Genomic DNA, 22,692 nt, shown 5'->3' with positions numbered 1-22,692 from the left:
ACTGATTCTAAATAAACCACATGTTCCAGGTTAAAGGAAAAGTTCAGGTCCTCTGGGATTGTATGAGGTATTTATCACTACTAGTCAATAGTAACTAGTATGTTACCTGCCATAGATCCGAGTCAGCTCATCCTATGGTAAAGCAGTGTGATGTATTTTTTGAAAAACTTGTTGCTTGTGGTCCTGTTAACACCAGCACAATGCTTCCTTTCTTAAAAGAAGGCTTGCCCAAAGTGTGTGTTCCTTAGTTTCAAAATAGTCACGAAATATTTCAGTCACACAGCCATTTCCTTTCAAAAATAAATTCCTTCAGCCATAAAAAATAATAGGAACACAGCCCTTGTGTGGTCATAGAGGGGTGGCCTACAACTGTTTACAGTAAGTCACATATTGAATAGTGATAAGAAACTCATACTGCATAACCCCACATCAAAAGACCCAGACTTTCACTTTAATCTGAATAAACAGATAAAGATTGATTTACGTCTAATTTATGTCTTTAGGTGTGCATGCATGGTTTTCAACTGATGGTTAAGTGTTTCTTACGACATACGTTTCTCTTTATTTAGGCTCTGCTGCTCCTACAGCTCTTTTTGATGGGGCAAAAGAACACCGCGTTCCCTCTGCAGCTGCTGTGCTGAGGGAAAGCCACCTATTTGAGATGGCAGGCCGAATGATGGGTCATTCTTTTCTGCATGGTGGTTTTGGCTTCTCAGGACTTAGTTTGCCTGTGTTGACGCTGTTGACTGGTGGGAGCATTGACACTGCAGCCTCAGCTCTGACCCTGGAGGACTGTCCTGATACTGACTATCGTGAAACAATTGGTTTGGTGAGTGAGGTAGTTAAGTTGGCTTATTGTATACCAATGCATTATTTTCTACATATTTGTTACTGTCAGGCATCATCAAAATTCAATTCCTGTGTCTGTGCTGAGACATCTGGTTAAATGTGATTTACAAAGATTTTGGGTGTCTCTGTGATTTACTCTATTTTTATCATGCTTTTTGACTTTTTTGGAGTGACCAGAGACAACTGTGCATGTAATAACAGAATTCCTTAACCTTTTTGTGAATGTGTAGCTGCTTCAGCTCAAGAATGCTGAACTTAGTGCAGCAGAGACCAGCAGAGTGACTGACCTTTGCCTGTCCTGGGATCTTCCATTACCAACCTCCACCAATCACATCTGGCTGTTCCAAGAGCTACTTTCACATGCAGTAATCCTTTTAAATTACCTTGTTGAAATATAATGGTAACATGACAGTCTAAGCATGTAGCACAAAGGGTGGCTGTGTCACTCATGTTAAATTTGCACTTATGGTTGTTTCCTATAAAATAGTGGCTCAATGTAAATATTTTGGCTTTTGTGTCTTCAGGTACTTCACCGCATTAAACAGCCAGTGAAACAGATCCGGAAAGGCCTTAAAGAAACAGGAATCTGGCCACTTCTTGTAGATCGGTCAGATGTCCACCACATCATTTTCCCAAGGGAGTCAAAGGAGGAGCTTGACCCACAGGTAAGCTTTGTTGTCTTCTATTGGATTTATGCAAAGATTTTAAAATGCGTTCCTTTGGTTTCTGCCACAGGTATCTAAAATAAAAATGTTTATTTTCATCATACACCAGAGCTCTATTAATTATATGTGAGAGAAATAAACTCATAAGAGTACTTTACACTGCAGACTTGAAATGTTTACATTTGATCCAATGTAGGTGATCGAGAGTATTACCTGGCCACAACCAAACTATGACAGTGACGAGGACGGTGACGACATTCCGTTGGAGAAAGTCAGTCTCGTCACTGGCTTCTTGAGGAAATTCATAGAGGAAGGTAATGCTATTTCTTTCATCTGTTATTGCGTTTCCCATTTGAATTTGTTGACAGGGTGCTAGGACAGCTAAGACTTTAGGCTGCATGAATGCTTTAAAAAATGAAATTAAAAATTATAACAATGATAAATAATGATCTGTTTGTATTATGCATGCATTTAATCAGAAGACCTGCACTATCAGCTGAAGTTTCTCTTGTGTGACAGTTGCGATGTTTGAGAAAGGTAAAAGTCTAGAAAAAGCATGGTGACAGTAGTTTTGATAGTATTAAAAAATACACTCGACTTGTTGTATAGACAAATCTATGAATGCAGATTTATTGTCCATACACATGAGATATTTGAAAAATAATCCAAGTTTTGATGAAATGCATGATGTTTCGTGTACAATTTTTCTCTTACATAGCATCACCAGAGACGCTACATGGGCTTATGAAGTTTTGGACGGGGTGGGAATGACCCACAGGAAGCCTCAGTGTTGAGGTCGGAACCCCATGTTACCCAGTGGCTCTCACCTGCTTCCTGAAACTGAAGCTCCCAAGTCACTACCTCTCCTACACAAGCTTCCACCAGGACATGATGATGGCCCTTGGCTCAATCAGTTCAGGCTTTGGACTTGTATAGATGGGTGTGAAACTGCTGGTGCTTTTAGACATTTGCCTTATTTTTTTTTTTTTTAAGTTTCATGTTTGTGTCAGCTGTATAGGATTCATGTTAATTCACTGCTGATGTTAACAGTATATTTCCCATTTTGTCAGAGGCATAATCTGTGTTCTTGCACAAGTTTGCAATATTGTTGTAAAATTCAGTGAGGCTGAAGTGATGTCTAGACTGATGGTTATTATGTGTGTTCTGTGTTTAAGCTGACCAGGACGGGTTAAATTTCTGATGAAGTTCAAATAAATACTTATGAAAAACCTTGGTTTATTTGTAAAGTTGTTGAATTATCTCTAATTTCTTGATTATAATAGATTTTCTTTATTACATTTTATGAAACAAAAACTAGCACTTAAATTCTGAAACATTGCTGAGCTGTTGAGTGTCTCTGTCCATACATGCTACACCTCAAATAGTTTGAAACCAATCATAAAGGAACTGATGCATGATGCAACAGCTGCCATATATAAAGTATTTCCCTGCAGATACAGTATGATTGACAGACACTAATAGCATTACTTTTACTATTGAAACAACCTGTCTGATGATGGTCTAACCTTGTACCCTACTAGCACAGCAAATGCCAGCTCCACCTGTTACATGGAGTTTGTGTTTGACAAATGACAGTTATACTTTGCACGCACTACAACAAGGACTGAGCTGTGGGAAGGACGAGAAGAGATGATGAAGAACTCATGTCCCTCTCATTGTATTTTATTTTTTTCCCCAAATTATATGCATGTAAAGCACAAACAGGTATCTTCTCAAAGAAAATGAAAATTTCTGCAGTAGTGTACATTAACTTTTTAGTCACAGTCAAGTCACAGGGAGCCACTAGAAAGAGGCAAGAAAGCAATAGGATCTCTTATCTTGCCTCAAATAAGTTCTCAATGTATAGGATGGTGTTGAGATATATGTCCACTCCAAAACAGTCGGACTGCTGCAATGGATTGATGTCTTGCAGTGCCACCACTTCATGATCCAAGAGAGGACTGTCGTGTGCTGGGACACTGACGCCTTTATGAGGCTCATTCACATAACCGTTGTCCTCCCACTGAATTTCTGGGATGATGACACCCTGACAAAGAAATCTGCACGTATTAACATTATACACATTAACCATTTCTAAAGTAGAACAAAAACCTGACTTAAGTGCTCATAATTCATGCAAGAAAGAGTTAAATGCACTGTGCACATACCACTTCATACAAACGTAATTTGAGAAACAATATATAAAAAGACATGACATTTTTTTATTAAGCTGAATTAATGATTGTGCTATAATATGAAGGCAATCACATATGGTAAAGAAGGAAAGACCTGCTTACACTGATTCTCTCCACCAGAAGTGCATACAAATACTGTTGTGGTGGAAAATAACCCAATTCTTGCTTACACAAAGCCAAGGCTTTTGGGGGATTAGAAAGTCAGAAGGTTTTGAAAAGACATTTAACAAATGCAAGACTTACCACAGGATCAGGATCTGCAACAGGATTGAGGCCCTGGCCCACCTGCCACAACTGATTTGGTGTCAGGTTTTGCTCTGTCCTGATCGGATGGTTGGTCCATGCATCAGCGAAGACATCCAGGCTGGCCTGAATGCGTGGCAAAAAAACATAACGGCAGCAGAATATGTGCAGGACATTGCTGATGTCAAGCAGGTCTTCGTCCTCAAGAGAGTGCAGGATGTTGTAGTACACACCAGTGACACTCATGAATACATCCAGCCACAGGCGTTCAATTCTGTATTTGAAAAAACAAAACATAAGGACAGAAGACATTTTTCAATATACATGCACCTTAAAAACCTAAAATAACTGCTCACTTTGTTGCAGCCATTAAATTAATGACAATGCTTTTTAATTGTTATTGTACACGTTTTTAAAAAGATCCACCTGACAGACATGGCAGTGAGTACTATACATGATGAATTGAATTTTATGTTAATTTTTCTTTTAAAAAGATTGAGATCATGGCCAATGGGTTTTTGGTGAAGACATTGTTTATTCTTACAACAGCTTATGGAGCGAATGTTAAGAATAAATAATACCTAAAACTTACAAAATGATGTTGAACTCACCGTTGATTGTGTACGCTTTTTCCCGCAATGAAGCTGTTAATGTCAGTTCCACGAACTGTGAACATCAATTCTGCTATTCCTACATTTTCTCCACCATGATCTCCTCTCACTCTGAAAATACAAACATGAATTTTATATCTGAAGGAATAATTATGCAGCATTGAAAATCTATCAAGTTCAAGCATCACAAACACACATTAAAGGCTCCATTTTGAAGAGATGTACGCACATCCATTTGCAATAGTTTTAGGTACAGTGCCAAATAGCAAGGGGACCTCTTGGATTACCCTGCATTTTTGTATAATCAAGCAATAAATTATGGCCTGATAGGTCCACGTATGTAGTATAATCTGTCTGCAGTAGTCCACCTCCTATAATGTGAAATGCTAGTGTAATGTGGTGCAGAGTGAAGCTGCCCTCCACTACACATTTAATTTGAAATTGTTTATTTTGTCTGCAAAGACAAAATAATTCGCAGCAGTTCGCCACACACATACAACAACATTACAGTTGTGTGTGTTCTCGTTCTCTGAAAGTCTTCCCTTGTCTCTGCACACAGTATTCGAACGGTTGGAGTTAGACAATGCAAACTGCTAAGAATACATTTTCAACCAGTTAACCGACCTCTTAGCTTTACAGAAAACACCCAGGAAATATTATCACATACACACACACACAGCATGAACTGTACTAAATTAAATGCAAATTAAATATGTAAATCATTTCTATATGCCACACAAGTCACTTCAATTGTTTTTTTTTTTCTTAAACAAGTAAACACAGCAACTGCAGTGCTGTTTTTTCACCTTTCTATCAAATACAAATGCATGTGGTAACTGTCCAAACTGTGTTGAAGCAAATGCTTGGTAATGGCTTTTATTTGAACGTACAGGTCCAAGCATATGTCAACACGATGCTAATTTGATCCAACTACAAAAGGATTACTACAATGAAAGCGCTACTTTATTGGAAAATAGAAAGTTGTCTCTATAGTAAGTACAAGTGATTTTGAAATAATAGAGATATTTGATGGGAGTATCTAATTTATCTAAGTACATAATGGCAATAATAATTAATATGCATACCTCAAGGGAACCCCATGCTCATTTACAGCGTCACTGAAGAATGCCAAGTGGGTGTCAGAGCGGTTGTTATCTGCTACCTTCAGGTACATGATCTACCTATACAAGGACAAATTAAATCATACATTAGTACTTTCATGAATTATTATTTAAGGTCTGCCGGGTCTGATCGGGATCGTCCCCCACCATCAGAGCCAACTCACCACCAGGTGGTGATTAAGGAGGTGGTTATGGACAATCTGTGATGAGCACAGAAGTCCAATAACAAAACACTATTACACTAACAACTGGTCATAAAGCACCAGACAACATGGCTCCTAGGATCGTTGGGACACAAAAACCCCTTCACCACGATAAGGTGGTAGCTCAGGGAGGGGAACTCGCCAACAATTCTAACCTATTCCCAGTTCATGTCAAAGCATTCATGTGAAAAGAATGACACTTGCAAAATCCTGTTGCTCTATTTCACATACTTTTTTGTTATGAATTTTTAAAGTTTGGACCTCGGAGCTAGATACACGTCATGACTTTTGTGAATATTTGTATGTGTAAGCTAAGTCTCAGCAGTTGTTCATTTTTTTTATATTAGATTATGTTTATTATAGTGTATGATTATTATTTTATAGTATATGATTATTTATAATAGTATATATGATTATAGTTATTTGTCTTCATTTGGTATGAAGACAAAATAACTGTTGGCTATGAAATTGGGCAGAACTTACATTTTAAAGGGAAATATTACTCATTTGGGTAAGCAAATATTCTATTTTTTTAATTAATCACCAGAAATGTTCATCAATAGCTATTTAAATGAATACATGTTGCAAATGATCCTTGGGGTTTCTTGGTTGTGAAACATTTAAGAAGAAAAACATCCTCCCTGCTTGAAATGGGGATCTGGGCAACATTTTACAATTCTTTGTCCTTGACAGGGAAAAGTCTTACCTTCTGTGAATAGCCTTCTATCACCCCAAAGATAACAAAGTTGTACCTAGGACAGAAAATAAGAAGTAACTTCTAAGCACACTATATAACATCTCTTACAGCATAGGCACACAATAAAACATATGTGAGACTGTAAGCAGAACAATGTCAGTGTATGGCACTGCAATTTGATGAAGTTCAATGTGATCTATTATTCTGGTTCAAATGATACAAAACACAAAAGTGATACACAACTAGACATAAAAATGAAATGAACAGTTCAAATACAGATAGCGTAAACACATACCTGATGAGCTTGTGGTTGGTGTCAATGTGCACCATGTACTTGGGGTAAGGAACCATGTCTGTCCTCCTCACCACACATCCCAGGCGGGTCATCCGTGAGAGCACACCAGCGGTGTCCACGCGATGCATGGATGCATGGACTCTATCCCACTGTACTTTGTGCCCCTGTGCCAGTAGGGCACCTTTGACCACTCTGCTCCCAGCATCTGGCATTGTGCTCTTAATTGTGGTGATTAATGAATCCAATTCATCATCACTGCAGTTACTATATGACGAGGACAATGACAGATCATTTTCCGCCATTTGCCGAAACAGAGTTGCTCTTGACACACCAAAGAGTCTGGCAATGCATCTTGATGGCAGCCCAATTTCAACAAGATGTGTCAGAGTCTCTATTGATATTGTGATTCGTGGACGGCCACGAGAGCCCATTTGGAAATCCAGCATTACAAATGTCTGCTGATTGTCTTTCTCCTGCTGGATAACATGACACAGGTCCGTAAGTGAAGCCAGTATATGTTCTACATTGACTACGTCACCCAGAGTAGTCAATAAAACCAAATTTTGTTGGCAAACAAAGTTTAATCCATCCAGGTCAAGGGGCTGCCTCTCCAAGATGAGTTTCAGATGGTCATGCAGTCTTTGAAGTATATCACGCTTCAGTGATTCCTAGGGGGAAAAATAGTTAAATGAATGAGGCTTCTATTGAACCTTATATTGTTCTAATCCTCTGTGTGGTCATGTGCAAAACTTAAAGGTTTATGACACGGTTTCAGTGTTGCATCCAGCCAGAGACAGGGACTAAAAACGAGACCTTATGATGCCAGTGTGTACGTGAACATCCTACACAGCTAATCTTCCTCTTTGGGCAAACTGATGACATCCCCTCGGGATATTATAAACATTTCCATTCATCCTTTTGCCGGTTTTTGCCGTTAACAGCGCAACAACTCCTTGTTACTTTTTTCCCGTTTGACCTTCTTTTGCTGCTGGACTAGACTTGTGTTCAATACAAAATGCACCGCTTTCTGCCCCCTGGCTGCACGCGCATATCTGCGATAACGTTGCACAGAAACCCGTCTATACTAAATGCTTGACTAGAATATGGGACTTCTTATAGCAGCATAAATACAGTCAATCACCTTGTCATGGCCTGTCTCACCCTACCACCATTGGCAGGCACTGGCGCACTGCCTCCATCCCTGACTGATGTGCTCTGTGTCAGGGTCGGGGTGGAAGACGTCAGCTCCCGGGCCAACAGCTGGACAAAAGTCCGGGCTGCTAACTCGGCTTGAGGCGACAGACCCTGTCAAACAGTCATTATATTTACTACAACCTAAACTTAACTACAAGATGCTAACGTAACCTTAATTTTATGCAGGAACGCCAGCATAGCTTGTTGACATAGCCCATTTGGTTACGCTGCTAGCTGACGCTATACATTTCGCTGGCTCATGACGCTAGATACACAGTTAAACCGCTTAACCATATGCACACTTCATACAGTTATCTAACTATCTGAGCAAACCTCACAACCTAGAAAAATTAAGTTAACCTTTTTATGTTTCACTTATTTATTTATTTATTTATTTATTGTTTATTTAATAGGGACCAGTGTATACAATAAACATGTATAACACTATGACATTTATAGCCAGAGCTAATTTGCAAAGTCCGTCCCTAGAAGGGCTTTTACAGAAGAGAGAAAGAGAAAAACAAACAAAACAACAACAACAACATTAATACAAAAACAAATACATTTTGATCAATCTAAAAATGGTTGCAGACCTGATCCCCTTTTAAAACCCGCTTCAGTTCATTTTTAAAAGCCCCTAGATCTAGGTCTTGTTTCAGTTCGCGTGACAGAGAGTTCCACAGTTTAGCAACCTGAACAGAAAAAGCAGATCTTCCAAACACAGTGTCTCTCCCAGGCTCTTTCACATTCCCATTAAAGGCTCCGCGTGTTCTTGAGCCTGTTGCTCTAAGTGGAACAATGAACTGTCCAAGAACCTCAGGGGCTTGATTGTACAGACATTTATACATTAATTTTAAATTACAGAAGTTTATAAAATTTTCAATACTAAGAAAGTGCAACCTCTGCAAAACTTCACAATGGTGGGTTCTAACAGATTTTCTAGCCAGTATTTTCAAGGCTCTATTATAGATCATTCTTACTGGACTAATTGCTGTGATCGTTGCCTGTGACCAGGAGGTTATACAATAACTGAGATGGGAAAAAATCATAGCATGCATAAACACATTTGCTGCTTGAAATGATAAACAGTCCCTTATGTGTTGAAAGGTGTACAGATTTGCCTTGGCTGTTCTTATTATCTTTTTAATATGACTTTCAAATGTTAAATGGGAGTCTAAAATCAGACCCAGATATTTTACTTCCTTTACTTGTTCAATGACTTGACCATTAATTGTCAGGTGCAGTTCCTCATATGGACGACATCTTGAGGAAAAGCAAACTGACACTGTTTTATTGACATTTAAGGTGAGCCCTGAATTTTGAAACCAAACTGACACAGCATCTAAATGACTCTGCAGCTGGGCAGTTATGGCTTCAACATTTTTACTGCTCACATAAACAACTGCATCGTCTGCATACATCTGGAAACCAGCACCGGGACAGATATTTGGTAAATCATTTATATACAGTGAGAAGAGAAGTGGACCAAGTATAGATCCCTGTGGGACTCCCGTATTTAGAGCTAAATAAGATGATTTTTCATTATTTATTATTACACATTGTTGTCTTTGCTGCAAATATGATTTAAACCATTGCAATGTTATTTCATCAAAGTTTAACCTAGATAATTTCTGTAGAAGTACATTGTGATTTAACAGATCGAAGGCCTTTTTTAAATCCAAAAAGACTGCTCCGACTGCTTCTCTTTTGTCAATTGCTAATTTAAGTTGTTCAATAAAATAGCAATTGGCAGTTTCGGTTGAATGTCGAGGCCGGAATCCAAACTGCAGAGGATGCAGTGTGTTGTTGCACTGTAAAAAGGACATTAATTGGTTTGCTACGATCTTCTCCAACACTTTAGAGAAGATCGGCAAAATGCTAATTGGTCTATAGTTAGAAACTTCATTTGCTTTTCCAGATTTAAATATGGGTATAACCCTTGATCGTTTCCAGTCATTTGGAAATTCTCCTTTTTTAAAGGAAAGATTAACCAAATGAGTTAGGGGTTTTACCAATATTTCTTTATTCCTCTTAAGAAGTGAAGCATTAATATTAAAAAGATCTTTAGCATGGCTATTATTAATAGTTTCTATCACTCTCAGCACCTCTGATTCAGTTACTTCTTCAAATAAAAACCTATTACTATTTTAATTTTTTAATTGCTGATAGTCTACCCTCAAGTCATGGGAGTTAGCCAATTCCTCAATGGATGAAACAAAATAATTATTACATTTCTGTGCTATCTGTGTACTATTATTTACAAGCTCAGCTCCAATTTTAAGTTCATACATATTCACTTGCTTTCCTTTTGGTTTGACGATATTATTTATTGTTCTCCACATCATGGATGGATTTCCTCGAGCCTGCGTGATTGTGAAGACATAAAAATTACTTTTGGCGACTCTCATGTCTTTAAGCACACGATTTCTGAGACTTTTGTATATAATCCTGTCAGTATAGAGTTTACTTTTGATTGCCTTTTTTAAGGCTTGGTCTCTTTGTTTCATTAATTTTTTAATAGATTCACTAATCCAGGGTAGAATTTTCTGTTTACCATTGTTGCACTTCTTTAGAAACCTACCTACAACACCTACAACACTTTCTGTTTTATCCATAATTTGCCTGCAGCTACTATCCACATCGTCCCACACTAGGCTTTCCCAATTTATTTTTTGTAACTCATTATCTAATTTTGGGATATCCTTTTTGGGAATAATTATTGCGCTAACTTTAGATTTCTCAAATTTAGCAAAGCGTTTCTTGGATAATTTTCTTACTATAAGAGTCATGTTATGATCAGACAATCCTGTTAGGAAATTGTATGATTTTTGAATGCGCTCCTCTTTATTTGTGAAAATTAAATCAATTTGTGTTTTACTTGTCTTAGCGATTCTTGTTGCTCCTTTTACTACTTGTGTAAAATCGTATTTAGTCATCACATTTTTTAATTTTTTCTTTTTCTTTATGTCGAACCAATCCCTGTTGTAATCACCCATTATAATTATTTCAGATTTAAGGGGCATTGCTTTCACTATTTTTTCTAAATCTTCACAGAATTTATCATCATTGGTAGATGGGGGGTTATATAACAACAGAATCAAAAAATGCATTCGAGGGGACAAATTAATATCAACACATAAATATTCTATTTGGACATCACAATTAAAAGTTAGCTCTGTACATTTAAGGGATTCACAGACATACATAAGCACCCCTCCATATCCTAATTTACCTGATTTTCTATCTTTTCTAAAACAGTTGTAGCCAGAAATATCCAGAAGACTAGTGTTAATTTTATGATCAAGCCAAGTTTCTGTTAGCCCTAAAATTTGCAAATTAGAGTTCATTAGAAGCGTCTTTATTTCATCGTGTTTGTGCTTTAAGCTGCATATATTTAAATGCCCTCCAAAAATCCCATTAGGTTTCTGGTCCCGGTCCCATATAATTTTGGCATGACTGACGGTGGAAACGATATGTTGCAGGGCATAAGAATGATTACTCACGGTTTGTCTTTTTTGTTTCGCACAAAGTCCGGGTTTTGTAGGTTCAGTTTCATCAGAGGTGTCCTTTGTCTTCACAGTTTTAGTCCGTGCATTTGTTGGTTTGCCTTTACTCCCGTGTAATCCTGAGGAAGGTGCCCTCTCCTTTCGGGTTAAAGCTCCACACTTCGCCTCCGATGAGGCCGTGCATGTTGTCGGTTCCGTGTCCGGGCCATGCCGGGCGTGCCCGTATCTCACCTCCTCCGGTAGAATCTCCTTCCCGGCCGGGTTGATTGAGGCGCTGGGCTCGGCGATCTCCTCCAGCGGTGAGCCGTCCATCTCACCTGGCACGGTGTCTCCGCCTGCCACCACGGTCTCTCCCCTCTGATCCGCCGCTGATGGCGCCTGGAGTAGTCGCGTAGATACAACAAATCTCGACTCCGTAGTCATGATTTGGGGAGTTGTATCATTCCCGTGTGATGTTAACACCTTTAGCGCCTCGGTGGAAATGACAGGCTCCAGTCCTACAGCAACAGTCTTGTCACTGTGTGTGACAGGCCCGGGGTTTAGGTGGATGTCCCCCGCCAGGAGTAAAAGCATAAAATAAAGTCGAATTTGTGGCCAGTTGTGTGCGAGTCCTTTGCTGTTAGTCTTTGTGACTTTTACCGTTTGTTCAGTTCGAACCAGGCCAATGCGAAGAACGGCAGATACAATGCATTGTCCATATCCAATATTTAAAATTTTATATGGGATCATGTTCAGTCCATGCTCAGGCACACGTCTTTGTATTGCTTCAGCTGAGAACAATGGCAAAAACAGGAGTCCAAAGCAGAGCACATACAGAGCCGGTGCGTGTGGAGGCTCCGCATGGTCCTTTGATGTGTGCCGCCCTTGTTTGTCTTGACAGCGGCGACTCCAGAATCTACGTTTAGGTGGCTGCTTGATGTTCCATAAGTCGCATTTTTTGGTAGCATTGAAGATGTTACAGTTGGCGAACAGTATGTTCAGCATGGAGCCCAACAAACCATGCAGAAACGCTTATTTTGTTCCAACTACTCCCGCTACCTTCTCCTGCGACGCAGCCACCTCCGCCATGTTTTGCCTACGTTAGTAGCACCAAAGTCCCTTGTCCCCACTTACACTTAAAGCATTGTCCCCATCAGACGCCATGGACTCTCCGACGGGCAGCTTCACTCTTCAGCCCAATGACACGGTCAAGTATAACGCTGTGCGGACGCGTTCATATGATTGGCTGAACAGTACACCCACCCCCACGTGGGGTGAGTTTTTGTGATTGGCTGAAAGGAGGGAGACATCTGATTGGCTATAGAAACTTCCGTGTTGAAAAAAATGCATTTGTGGATTGAGCTGACGGCAGAGCAGTCTCAAAAAAGATTCACACACAAAAGCAGTTTGTGAATGCAGAAATACATTTGTGAACTTTCTTAATTCATTTGTGGATTGCAGTTTACATTTGTGAATTCTTCTGTGTGCATTTGTGAATTATGAGACTGTTCTAACTCCATAAATGTTAATGTAGGGTTAATGTTTGCTCAAATGGGGTTAATGTTTTTATACAGAATTATTACATAGTCTACCTGATATTCGACCAGCAAAGTATTTAGGTTAGACAAATATAATAACAGCGTATGAAACACTTCTTGTTGCACTGTCAAGAAGAGCTTCAGGAATCATAAGGGGAATTATTTATCTTGAGAGGTTATGTATAAAATTGAGGTAGCTGGAATCTATACAAGTTAGGGACCAGGATGTGAACAACAAAACAAGTGAGGCACTGAACTTATATTTATGTACATTTATTAAACTAAGCTAAACAAGAACAACAACAATAACACACATTAAGACGCACAACAGCAACACAAAACAAATAAGATGGTGAGAGGTGAATGATGGGAAAAGGGAAGGAAGAGAACACAATATTTCAATGTAACACTGGGATTAATATTACGCTTGAAATATGGAGTTCTGAGGGAAAAGGGATAAACAGACCACACCTGAAAGCAGCCGTCAGTTTGATAGTAGGCTAATTTGTTAGCCTGTAAATATTATCTTTGAAAAGATAATTTGAGAAAGTTGCACCAAGTTCCAGTGACTGAAAGGTACTTGCATGTCGTGATGATGATGATGATGCTGCCTCGGTGGATGGTCCGGTCGGCCTTGGTTGATGTGGGTCGGAACAACGGTGGACAGAGTGGAGCCTCAGAGTGATGATAGCAAGTCGACTTCAAAATTCAGGAGAACTCCGAATGGTGCTTTCAGCTGTGGTCTTTTAAAGTGTGCCTTTGCATATCATTAACTCAGCAGGGGTCTGGTACATCCTCCGTCAGTGGGGGCTGATGTCCAGAGGTCCCTCACAGAGTTACATTTTCAGGTAATTTCTGTAACTTTCCAAAATACTGAAATTTGTTGAACATGGTTTATTTAGGAGCATTACTGATAGATAGCTGATTAAAATTATACCAAACATGCTCATATGTGATCGGCAGACATGTTAAAATTATGACATTGATACTAATCAGGAGGAATAAAATATTAAAAGTAAGGCAGGACGTAGATTAAACATGAAGTGATTGAAAGGTCCACTTGTTCTATGAAATGAATGTACATAAAAGGGAGTTTTGTCCAGAATTGGGAGATGATTTTCTTTGTTAGTTTTGGTGTGAGTTCAGAGTTCCTTTGTTTGTGAATGGAATGTCTTTGCAGTGATCCTCCAGGTTTCCTTTCTGTGTTTCAGGAATCAGTCATAATTTTTATTGCCATCAATTTGGTTCCTTTGAGGCTTGGTGGTAGCCTAGCCGCGCTAGACCCATGTTCTGAAGGCACAAGGATCTAGGGAAGCTCGACAGGGAGGGAGGCGGGCTAAAAGGTTGTCTTTCAAATCCCTCTGCAGCAATTGGGTAGGTATACAACCAATCAACGCAACGAATAGGCTGACGTAGTTCCGAGAGCACTGGCGGATTGTGGCTAAGTCCCATTAGCTTCCCAACCAGTGGAGCCAACTGGTATATTAAGGATTTGCCATATCCCGTCGGCATAAGTCCAAATACGTCTTTCTTCTCAATGAAACACTTCAGTGCCGTCCTTTGTTTATGTTTCAAGTTGAATTTTAGCTTCAAATCTTTAAGGGCTGTGGCCAAAGCCGAGTCCAAAGATAACTGTTTATTGCGCGCCGGTTGTTTCTGTCAGAATCGTCGCGCCTCTGTCGTCACTTAGTTACGCCCGCCTTCTGACTCTACACTTCATGGTGATTGGTCCGGCCAGTTTTAGGAGAATCCAGCCTCGAGCCTTATGGAGGGTAACTAGACCCACCCTGGCAGAGAATTAAATTTGTTGCCATGGGTTGTCTAGCGCGGCTAGGCTAGCTTAGTGGTACTTGGGTGTTTTGAGCCAGTCTCTTGCTAAGACAGGTCCAATACACATCCTGGAGGTCTGTATTGGGGGGAAAGCTCTCGGCCTTGCTTCCTGCTGACTTGGTGCTTCGCACCCCCATGCCAGACATGTCCCACATCTAGCATGGTGTCCTGGTGTCCCTCTTGCTTCGCTGATCAAAAGGGGAGCCCGTCTCCATCCTGTGGTTTCAGAGGTGTTAAATATGCTCTTGTCCTGTTTCACTGGATAATGATGGCTGGTGGATCCTACACCTGTTTGTAAAGAAATAATAAAAATTCACTTCCAAGTCAGATCAATTGCTTTACTCATTGTTGTTTTTCAGCTGATACCTGCAAGAACAGATGGAAAGCACTCAGAGATGGGTTTGTGGAAAAACAGAAAGAGAAGTTCTCTGCCAAGTGGATCAGCAGGGGGTACCCAAAAGGAGTGGAAGTATGAGAACATAATGTCTTTCCTTTTGCCCCATCTTTAGCTAAGAGGATTGGTGTTAAACGTTTTTAACATATGCATGAAAACATTAAGAGCTTTAAATCCTTTTGTTCATAAATTATTGTTTGTAAAAAAAATAACATTTTATATCAACAAGAGATAATGGATATAAATTAAGGTGTCACTGTGCAAATTTGTCCAGAGGACTGAAGGTGATTTTTTAATTTTCTTTCTTTTTTAAATACAGTTCCAAGAGCAGTCTGGCCAGGGTGGCAAGAACGGAGGAAGGTGAGAGACCTGGGAGTCCTCTCTCCTTCTCAGAATCTGAAGGGTTGTCCGAGCACCCCAGGTCCTTCTCAACAAAGGAGCGATACACCCTCTCCTGCCCCATCCCTGTCACTGCCTACCATCTCAGCAGAGACTGGCCACAGGTCCCGAAGCCCAAGGGAGCAAGCCCCAAGAACAAGCCAACAGCAGAGCAGTAAAGGAAAAGAGCCGAGAAGGAGCTACAAACCACAAGATATTGGTGATCGCCTAATATCAATTCTTCAGGACCATGCCCCAAAACCCCACATGCCAAACTTAGATCTCGATGAAGCCTATCATTTTGCACTCAGCCTTGTTCCGATCCTTTACAGAATGGACAACAAAAAATCAGACAGCAGGCAAAAATGCAAATTCTAAGCACCCTTGACAATTTGGAGAATCTACAGTTTCAACAAGGCTCAATGCCCCATGATCCTACCAGTATGCAGCCCCAGTATTATCAACCCCAAATGCCACATCTCCCCTCACCCATCACAGGGCCATCCACCCACACCCCATTTCAACCACCAGCAGAAAGACCCCAAATGATCCAAAGACCTACAGGGCCCTTTTCACCCATTCCTTCAACAAGCTCCGAGCAAAGATGGGAGGAGGAACTTTACACAAACCTGTAAAATGTAAATATATAATGTAAATAGTTTGTTCTTGTTGTGTTTTTAATTGTATTTTTTAAAATAAGTTAAATTACATGTCTGTTATTTTTGTTACACAAGTTTAAAAAACGTTTTTTAAAATAAAAGTACTTTCTTATAACTATCTGATTCCTTGAATACCTGTTTGGTTAAAATTCAGATAGGTACTATAGATACTAATAGATACTAATGATGGTGCCCACTGTCCAGCCTCAGCTCCGCCACGAGATGATGGAAATGTCCTTGAGGTCTTCGTCGCTGGTTCAGCGGATGCACCCAAAACCGGCCCCTTCTTCGACCTCTCCCCTCTGCCATGTCAAGCAGCATGAGAAAAGCAAAAATTCTCCTCCTACATGGAGCTATACATGAAAAAAAGGAAATGATCATTGTTCAGTCAAACAAAGTAGAAGCTTTTAAAGAACATAGTAAACGGAGATTCTGGCTCCAGCTCAGCCCCCCAATGTTTTCCTGGCTGTGACGCAGGTCCCGGAAGAATCCCCAATCCCAGCTACACCCTTGGAGGGGTTATCACCTCCAGCGCCCTTGACCCGGTTCGGCCCCCTGGGAGGTTCTGCCTTCGCTGGTCCTCCGCCCGACTACCTATTCGACCCCCAGGGGAATCTCGCCCTCGTCGTCCCTCCCAGCAGCAACGCCGACGCCTGGTCCAACTGCGGTTCCTGTCGCAACTCCCCTTGGACCAGCCTCGCCCTCCACCCTTAATTCAGCTCCCCGCTAGGATGATAGAGGAGACATGCTGTCGGCGACGGGATCGCCGTCCTGTGACTGGGAGCCCGGGGTAACTCGACCTTCCCCAACCGGTCGTCCAGCCCATCTCCATCAGCACGGCATCAGTACCCAGGCACCAATCTCCAGTCCGTCGGCCCACCAGACACTCCGAGGGGATTCCCCGCCATGGACCTACAGGCCATTTGTCCGTCTGCTCTCCCCGGAGGTCTCCCCACCGCTGGTCTCCGACGGAGCCAATGAACAGATCTCCGGGGGCGGCCCGCCGCAGGCGAACTACTGGCCGAACCCCAGCGTATCCCCTGGATCAGCCATCGAGAGGAGGTTACAACCGCCAGTCGCCGTTTTGTCCCCCAGGGCGGTCCCGGAGCCCTCCCTCGTCGTCGAGAAGACCCCTTGACCGGACGCCGGGGACAGTTTGACCCAGACCAGTTAAGCCCCCGGTTCAACACCAATCCTCTGCCCGAACCCGTGGTCGCCCGCCCGAACCTTCCCCTCACCCGATCCATAGACACCTTACCGTAGGGCTGCACAATTAATCGATTTTTGATTGCGATCACGATTTTGGCTGCCACAATTAAATTAACCTGATCATTGGCGATATTTACATTTATAATGTGGGCTCTGGTGCATATCTTATCAAGCACCTTGTCAACCAGTAGTCAGCCAACCACCAGGAGGTGAACACATGGTTAAGGCTTCTTTAAACTGCCTAAATAACAAGTGAGTGCACCCTGCAGCGGCCGCCTCAAATCACCCAGTGGACTCAAGAAGTACAACAGCAATTGGAGATGAGGAGCATTGTGGTGAGGAGCTAGCGCCTCGAAACGGATCAGCATCCATCGTCTGGGCTTGTTTTGGATTCAGGGCAAGTGACGTTAAACAAAAAAAGTCATATGTAAAGAGTGTAGCAGAGTTGTGTCTGCCACGCACAGTAACACAACTAATCTGGTTAACCATCTGAAAAACATCACAAACGCAAATACGAGGAATGCATGAAGGCTAAAGCTAACGTTGAATCACAAAATCCCCGTCCGTCTCCAGCGGCAACCCAGACACGAAGTTAGCTTCCGATTCAGCAGCTTCCGATTTGGCACCTAAGGGAAAAGTTAAGGGGAAATTAAATGAACGTGCGGTGCGACAGTTTATCCACTGATTATCTGTTTTTTCCGACACTTCTTGATGTGTAAACATTTTAGACATTTGGGTAAGACATTAACTATGCCTGACAAGAGGTATTGTATTTGTGAAATTTGTATTTTATTTGTGAAAACGCTAAAGGGGATATTTCACCGTTTTTGCTTTATAACCAGTCCTTATTAGACCAGGTCCACATTGAAAACCACTGTACCTACACTCCTCAAATCTGTACTCAACTATTCTGCAGAGCCTGAACATTCATAAAAACACAGTCTCTGATTTGTGGAACCTTTATTCTGTTTGTGAAAATGCGATAAAGGCATATTTTACTGTTTTTTTTTCTCATCCAGACCACATTAGACCAGGTCCAGGTCGAAAACCACTACACTTAGACTCCTCAGATCTGGACTGAATTATTCTACAGAGCCTGTAGATTCATAAAAAACATAGTCTCTGATTTGTGAAACCTTTATTTTTCATTTCAATTCTTTGTCATTTGTCATTTTGGTACGTCTCTCCATCTCATTTGTGAGAAACATGCTTCTCTCTCACTTTAAAACAAAAGTAGAAAAGTTATGTCTACTTCTTGTGAAACATTAAACACATAATGTACGCAGATTGGTCATGTGCCAAATATACAGCCCAAAACTCTGATTTGCTGTTACCTTTCCTCCATCGTGTTCCACTGCTCCCACAGCTTCTGTCACTGTCATTTTTCTCACCTCTTGAAGAGCCTGTACTGTTGCCTGTGTTAGAACCGCTTTAGCTGTTAGTGTGCTTATTTTTCATCTGAACAATATGAACACATACACGGTAAACCTTTTCTATCAGTACCCAAAACACTTAGGAATATTTGATAATTAATTTGGTAGTATTTTTCTAACATGTGCTATTATTTCATACCCTGCTCATGTTTTCCTGGCCAGCAGCTGTCCTAACTGTGTTCCTTCCTTTGCACCTGACCTTCTACTTACCTGCAGACATGATCCTAATCCTAGCCCACAATACAAAGTTTATGTAAATCATGTTTGACATAGACAAACTTCACAAAAAGGAAATTAATTCAGGTTCAATAGGTTTACTATTAATTTATAAAGGTGTGCTATATGTACATCAATAGCATACCAGGATAAAATTATTTATTATAATGTGTAAGGCTGCTACCCCTTTTTTTCCAGATTCTGCCTTCCTGCAACATTTAAGGTTTTCCATTATCTTACTGCCTTCTCTGTTTCCCCTCTGTTCCTTATTCCTGCACGTCTCTCACTTCAATCAATGGATTTGTTGTTGGCATATTTAGCTTTTCTCTTTTTTCCATTACTTGTAACTACCAACACAAACATACCAACTACCAACACTGAAAGATAACATAAATAACAGAAATATGTGTACTTCACAGAACAAAGAAGTACACATCTTCTGAGGTTAAATAAGTACCAACACTTCTCTTAATTATACTATACACAAGAATTAGTAATACTGCTATTCCTGTATTTATGTGTTCATAAATGTCAGTCAGCCAGCTGTTGGCCTACCTCTGACAGCATTACATTCAGGATATATTTGATCCTGTCCGAGGACACCATGGTGTTGACTTTGGAAGACAGGGTGTCACAGCTGTCAAGAAGGTCTGACAGGTACCTCACAATTCTGTCCAGCTGCTTATCATCGTCTAAGATGATTGGGACCCACTGATCTTTAAAAGAAAATTGAGGCTTCTCATCACTGGAAAGAATGGCCTGAAAAATATGGATTATGGAAATAATGAAACATGTATATATGTGATATTTAGTTCTTTTCTATTCTTCTTTGCTCAAATAAACATACATATTTGCAAAGACCCATGTTTCCACAATTTTGTTGTAGTCTTGCACATATTAGAGTGGTGTACTTGGCAGAAAACATTGTTTTAATCAAAAAAGAAAGCATCTGTAATTCCATTAATCTATAACTGGTACATAGGTGTTTAAAATATCGCATTGCTGTATATCAGAGTGATACTTTTAGAATGTATCAGGTTAGGTGTTGCTCTGTAGTTTTATAATTTTTGGTCAAAAACTGTTCCATAGGAATGATTAAGTTATTACATGTTAAGTAGAGACTTACCTTTATCCTTTCATCTGCACCTGTCATCCACAATGAAGGTTACAAGCTCTTCATTTTTTTGCCGCCTGGTTTCTACAGGTTCTGCTCCTTTGTCCTAAAGAGAGAGAAGTAAAAATAATTTTGTAATAATTTTGAAAACAGTTATTTTACAAAAGAGGGCTCTTAGAATAATTAATAAAGCCGCTTCAAAAGAGCATACAACAAAACTGTTCCTGAAGTCAGGACTATTAAAATTGAAGGATTTAATTGTTTTACAAACATTAATAGTCATGCATAAAGCAAAAAAAGGCTTGCTACCTTGTGGTTTGCAAACACTTTTTACTTTGAATAGTGAAAAAAGTAGAAGAAATCTTGACTTTAAATATAATTCTGCAAGAACGACTCTTAAAGGAATGTGTGTATCTGTCACGGGTGTGGAAAAATGGAATTCCTTGGAAAAAGAAGTGAAGCAATGTTCAAACATTTTGCAGTGTAAATGTAAGTTTAAAGAAAAAATATTTAACATTTACGCAAAGGAGCAATAACAATGATGTGATTGATCTGTAGATTGATTGTGGCCATCTGATGTTTTTTGTTGTGGTTGTTTTCTGTTTGAGTTTGGAAAAAAGACTGGGGTAGGAGTTAAAAAGACTTATTCTTCATCCTACTCCTGTTCTTGTACATGGGATGTGCGTATTCTGTGCTTTATAAATTGTATCCATTTGTTGTTGTTGTTTTTACGCATTACCATGGAAAAGAATAAATGAAAATGAAATGAAATGAAATGAAAACAAAGGAAAACTAGTTTTAGAAGTCAAGACAGTCTTGTGCCATAGTCGGATGTCCATGCTTACCCTGACCCTGAGAATGTGGCTGACATTACACTTAGCCTGAAGTTTCTTCCTCATAAATGTGTCACTGATGACAACATCTCCCTTGCCAGGGTTGACAAGTTCCTCAAGGGCATCGAAAAAATGCCAGCCTTTTTCAGTACCTAGTTTGTGGAATGCCACAAAGTGGTTTTTGGTGCCCAGGTGGTACGTCACTGCAGCTGGCTCGTACCTTTATGGGTGATGAGAGCATAGTAGAAAATAGTAGTCACAAAAAAAAATCAAACTACATTAAATAACAACAAAAACAAATAAAACCAGTGACTATAAATTATTCAAGTGTGACACAGGGAACTCTAAAGTCTTTACGCTCCTTACTTTCCACCAAGAATTGTCACCAGGTGTGGTAAGTTTGTAGGATGCAGCTTGTGACTGAGCTTGTCTTTGTGTATCACTGAGACTAGTAGAAGACAGGGCTGTCCATTTACAAAACCATGCTTGCTCACGTTCAGTGCATGGGACAGGACCTCTGTTGAGATGAAAGGTAGAAAAGAATAAACACTTGCTAACAGACTATCAGGCAGTAGACCTGTCTAACTGCATTTGAGAATGCTTCGAATGAAACACCTGTTTGCTTATTGTATAATTACCTTTTGCAAGGAGCTGTGAGGGATGTAGTCATCCACTTGTCAATATCCGTCTGTAAAGTACTGAAGTCCTCACACCTTGAAACACATAAAAAGCACTTGTGAAATATGACCAGTCTATTTGTTAACATATATATTTGTATTTGTATTCTAGAATAAATTGTTCTATTTTTCTTGACAAAAGTTAAAAACATATATATAAATTGTAATTCTACAAAAAACAATCCTCACATGACATCAACACAATTGACTCTTCTTGTAATGACAGGACAAGCTGAATTCTTGCACCGTTGCAGGATTTCTGTTGTCATGAGGAATTCCAGACGACATGTGACCATGTCTTCCTCTGTCCCATACGCATCCCATGTGGTCCCTTTGAAGCGCCCAATTGTGTTTAACCACAATAATTTACCCTGGGACCACTCTCTCCTGTCAAAGAGTTCATGGACTTCAAGTAGTGTGGAAATCCATTCATTCAACTTGGCATTTGCATTGAGGTCAGCCTTGATCCCAGGTCTCCTCTTAATTGCCAAGTGAAGCACATACAGGAGGTTGTCGACTGTACATGTATTTGTCATGGACACTGTTTGCTGCTGTATAGTACCTTCTCCTCCCCAGAATGGACAGCATCCCTTTTGTGGTGGTGGTGGTGGTGGGTGTGTTCTTGCACCTGTGATGTGACTCTTTGCCCTTTTTTTTTTTTTTTTTTTTTTTTGAGTGGAGGAGGGGAGCTGAAGTACTTTGACTTTCTCTTACCAGTGCTTTGCTTCTTCCATTTCTCCTCTTGTGATAGAGGAAGAGAGTGTGGGCCCTCCATCTTTACTGCTGCTTGGTTGTTGTGTCAGTGGTGCCTGTTTATGGACGAATGTCCCTTTTAATCTTCCCACGACAATTT

At 40.3% G+C, this 22,692-nt stretch overlaps 1 protein-coding gene and 1 long non-coding RNA gene across 2 annotated transcripts; one reads left to right on the top strand and one right to left on the bottom strand.

Annotated features, from left to right (window-relative positions):
• Positions 1-445: 445 nt before the first annotated feature.
• On the top strand, positions 446-2,691 carry LOC127534020 (uncharacterized). Its single transcript, XM_051948231.1, has 5 exons — positions 446-829; positions 1,089-1,214; positions 1,374-1,514; positions 1,711-1,828; positions 2,233-2,691. The coding sequence occupies exons 1-5, from the start codon at positions 662-664 to the stop codon at positions 2,283-2,285; spliced, it is 606 nt and encodes a 201-aa protein (XP_051804191.1). The 5' UTR covers positions 446-661; the 3' UTR covers positions 2,286-2,691.
• Positions 2,692-18,906: 16,215 nt separating this feature from the next.
• LOC127534029 (uncharacterized) lies at positions 18,907-21,892 on the bottom strand. The gene is made up of 6 exons (XR_007941951.1): positions 21,801-21,892; positions 21,529-21,679; positions 21,175-21,382; positions 20,342-20,435; positions 19,771-19,974; positions 18,907-18,981 (listed from the first exon to the last, which is right to left on the bottom strand). It is a non-coding gene; the product is annotated as an uncharacterized LOC127534029 (long non-coding RNA).
• Between the last annotated feature and the right edge of the window lie 800 nt (positions 21,893-22,692).

Source organism: Acanthochromis polyacanthus, chromosome 5, assembly GCF_021347895.1.
Source record: "Acanthochromis polyacanthus isolate Apoly-LR-REF ecotype Palm Island chromosome 5, KAUST_Apoly_ChrSc, whole genome shotgun sequence".
Taxonomy (NCBI): domain Eukaryota; kingdom Metazoa; phylum Chordata; class Actinopteri; family Pomacentridae; genus Acanthochromis; species Acanthochromis polyacanthus.
Note: the sequence above shows the minus strand (reverse complement) of the source record. Positions and strands in the feature narration are given on the sequence as shown.

Coding starts and splice junctions, on each gene's coding strand:
- LOC127534020 (XM_051948231.1), top strand. CDS start 662: ATGGCAGGCCGAATGATGGGTCATTCTTTTCTGCATGGTGGTTTTGGC. Junction 1,215..1,373: donor AAGAGCTACTTTCACATGCA/GTAATCCTTTTA, acceptor TTGTGTCTTCAG/GTACTTCACCGCATTAAACA. Junction 1,515..1,710: donor AGGAGGAGCTTGACCCACAG/GTAAGCTTTGTT, acceptor GATCCAATGTAG/GTGATCGAGAGTATTACCTG.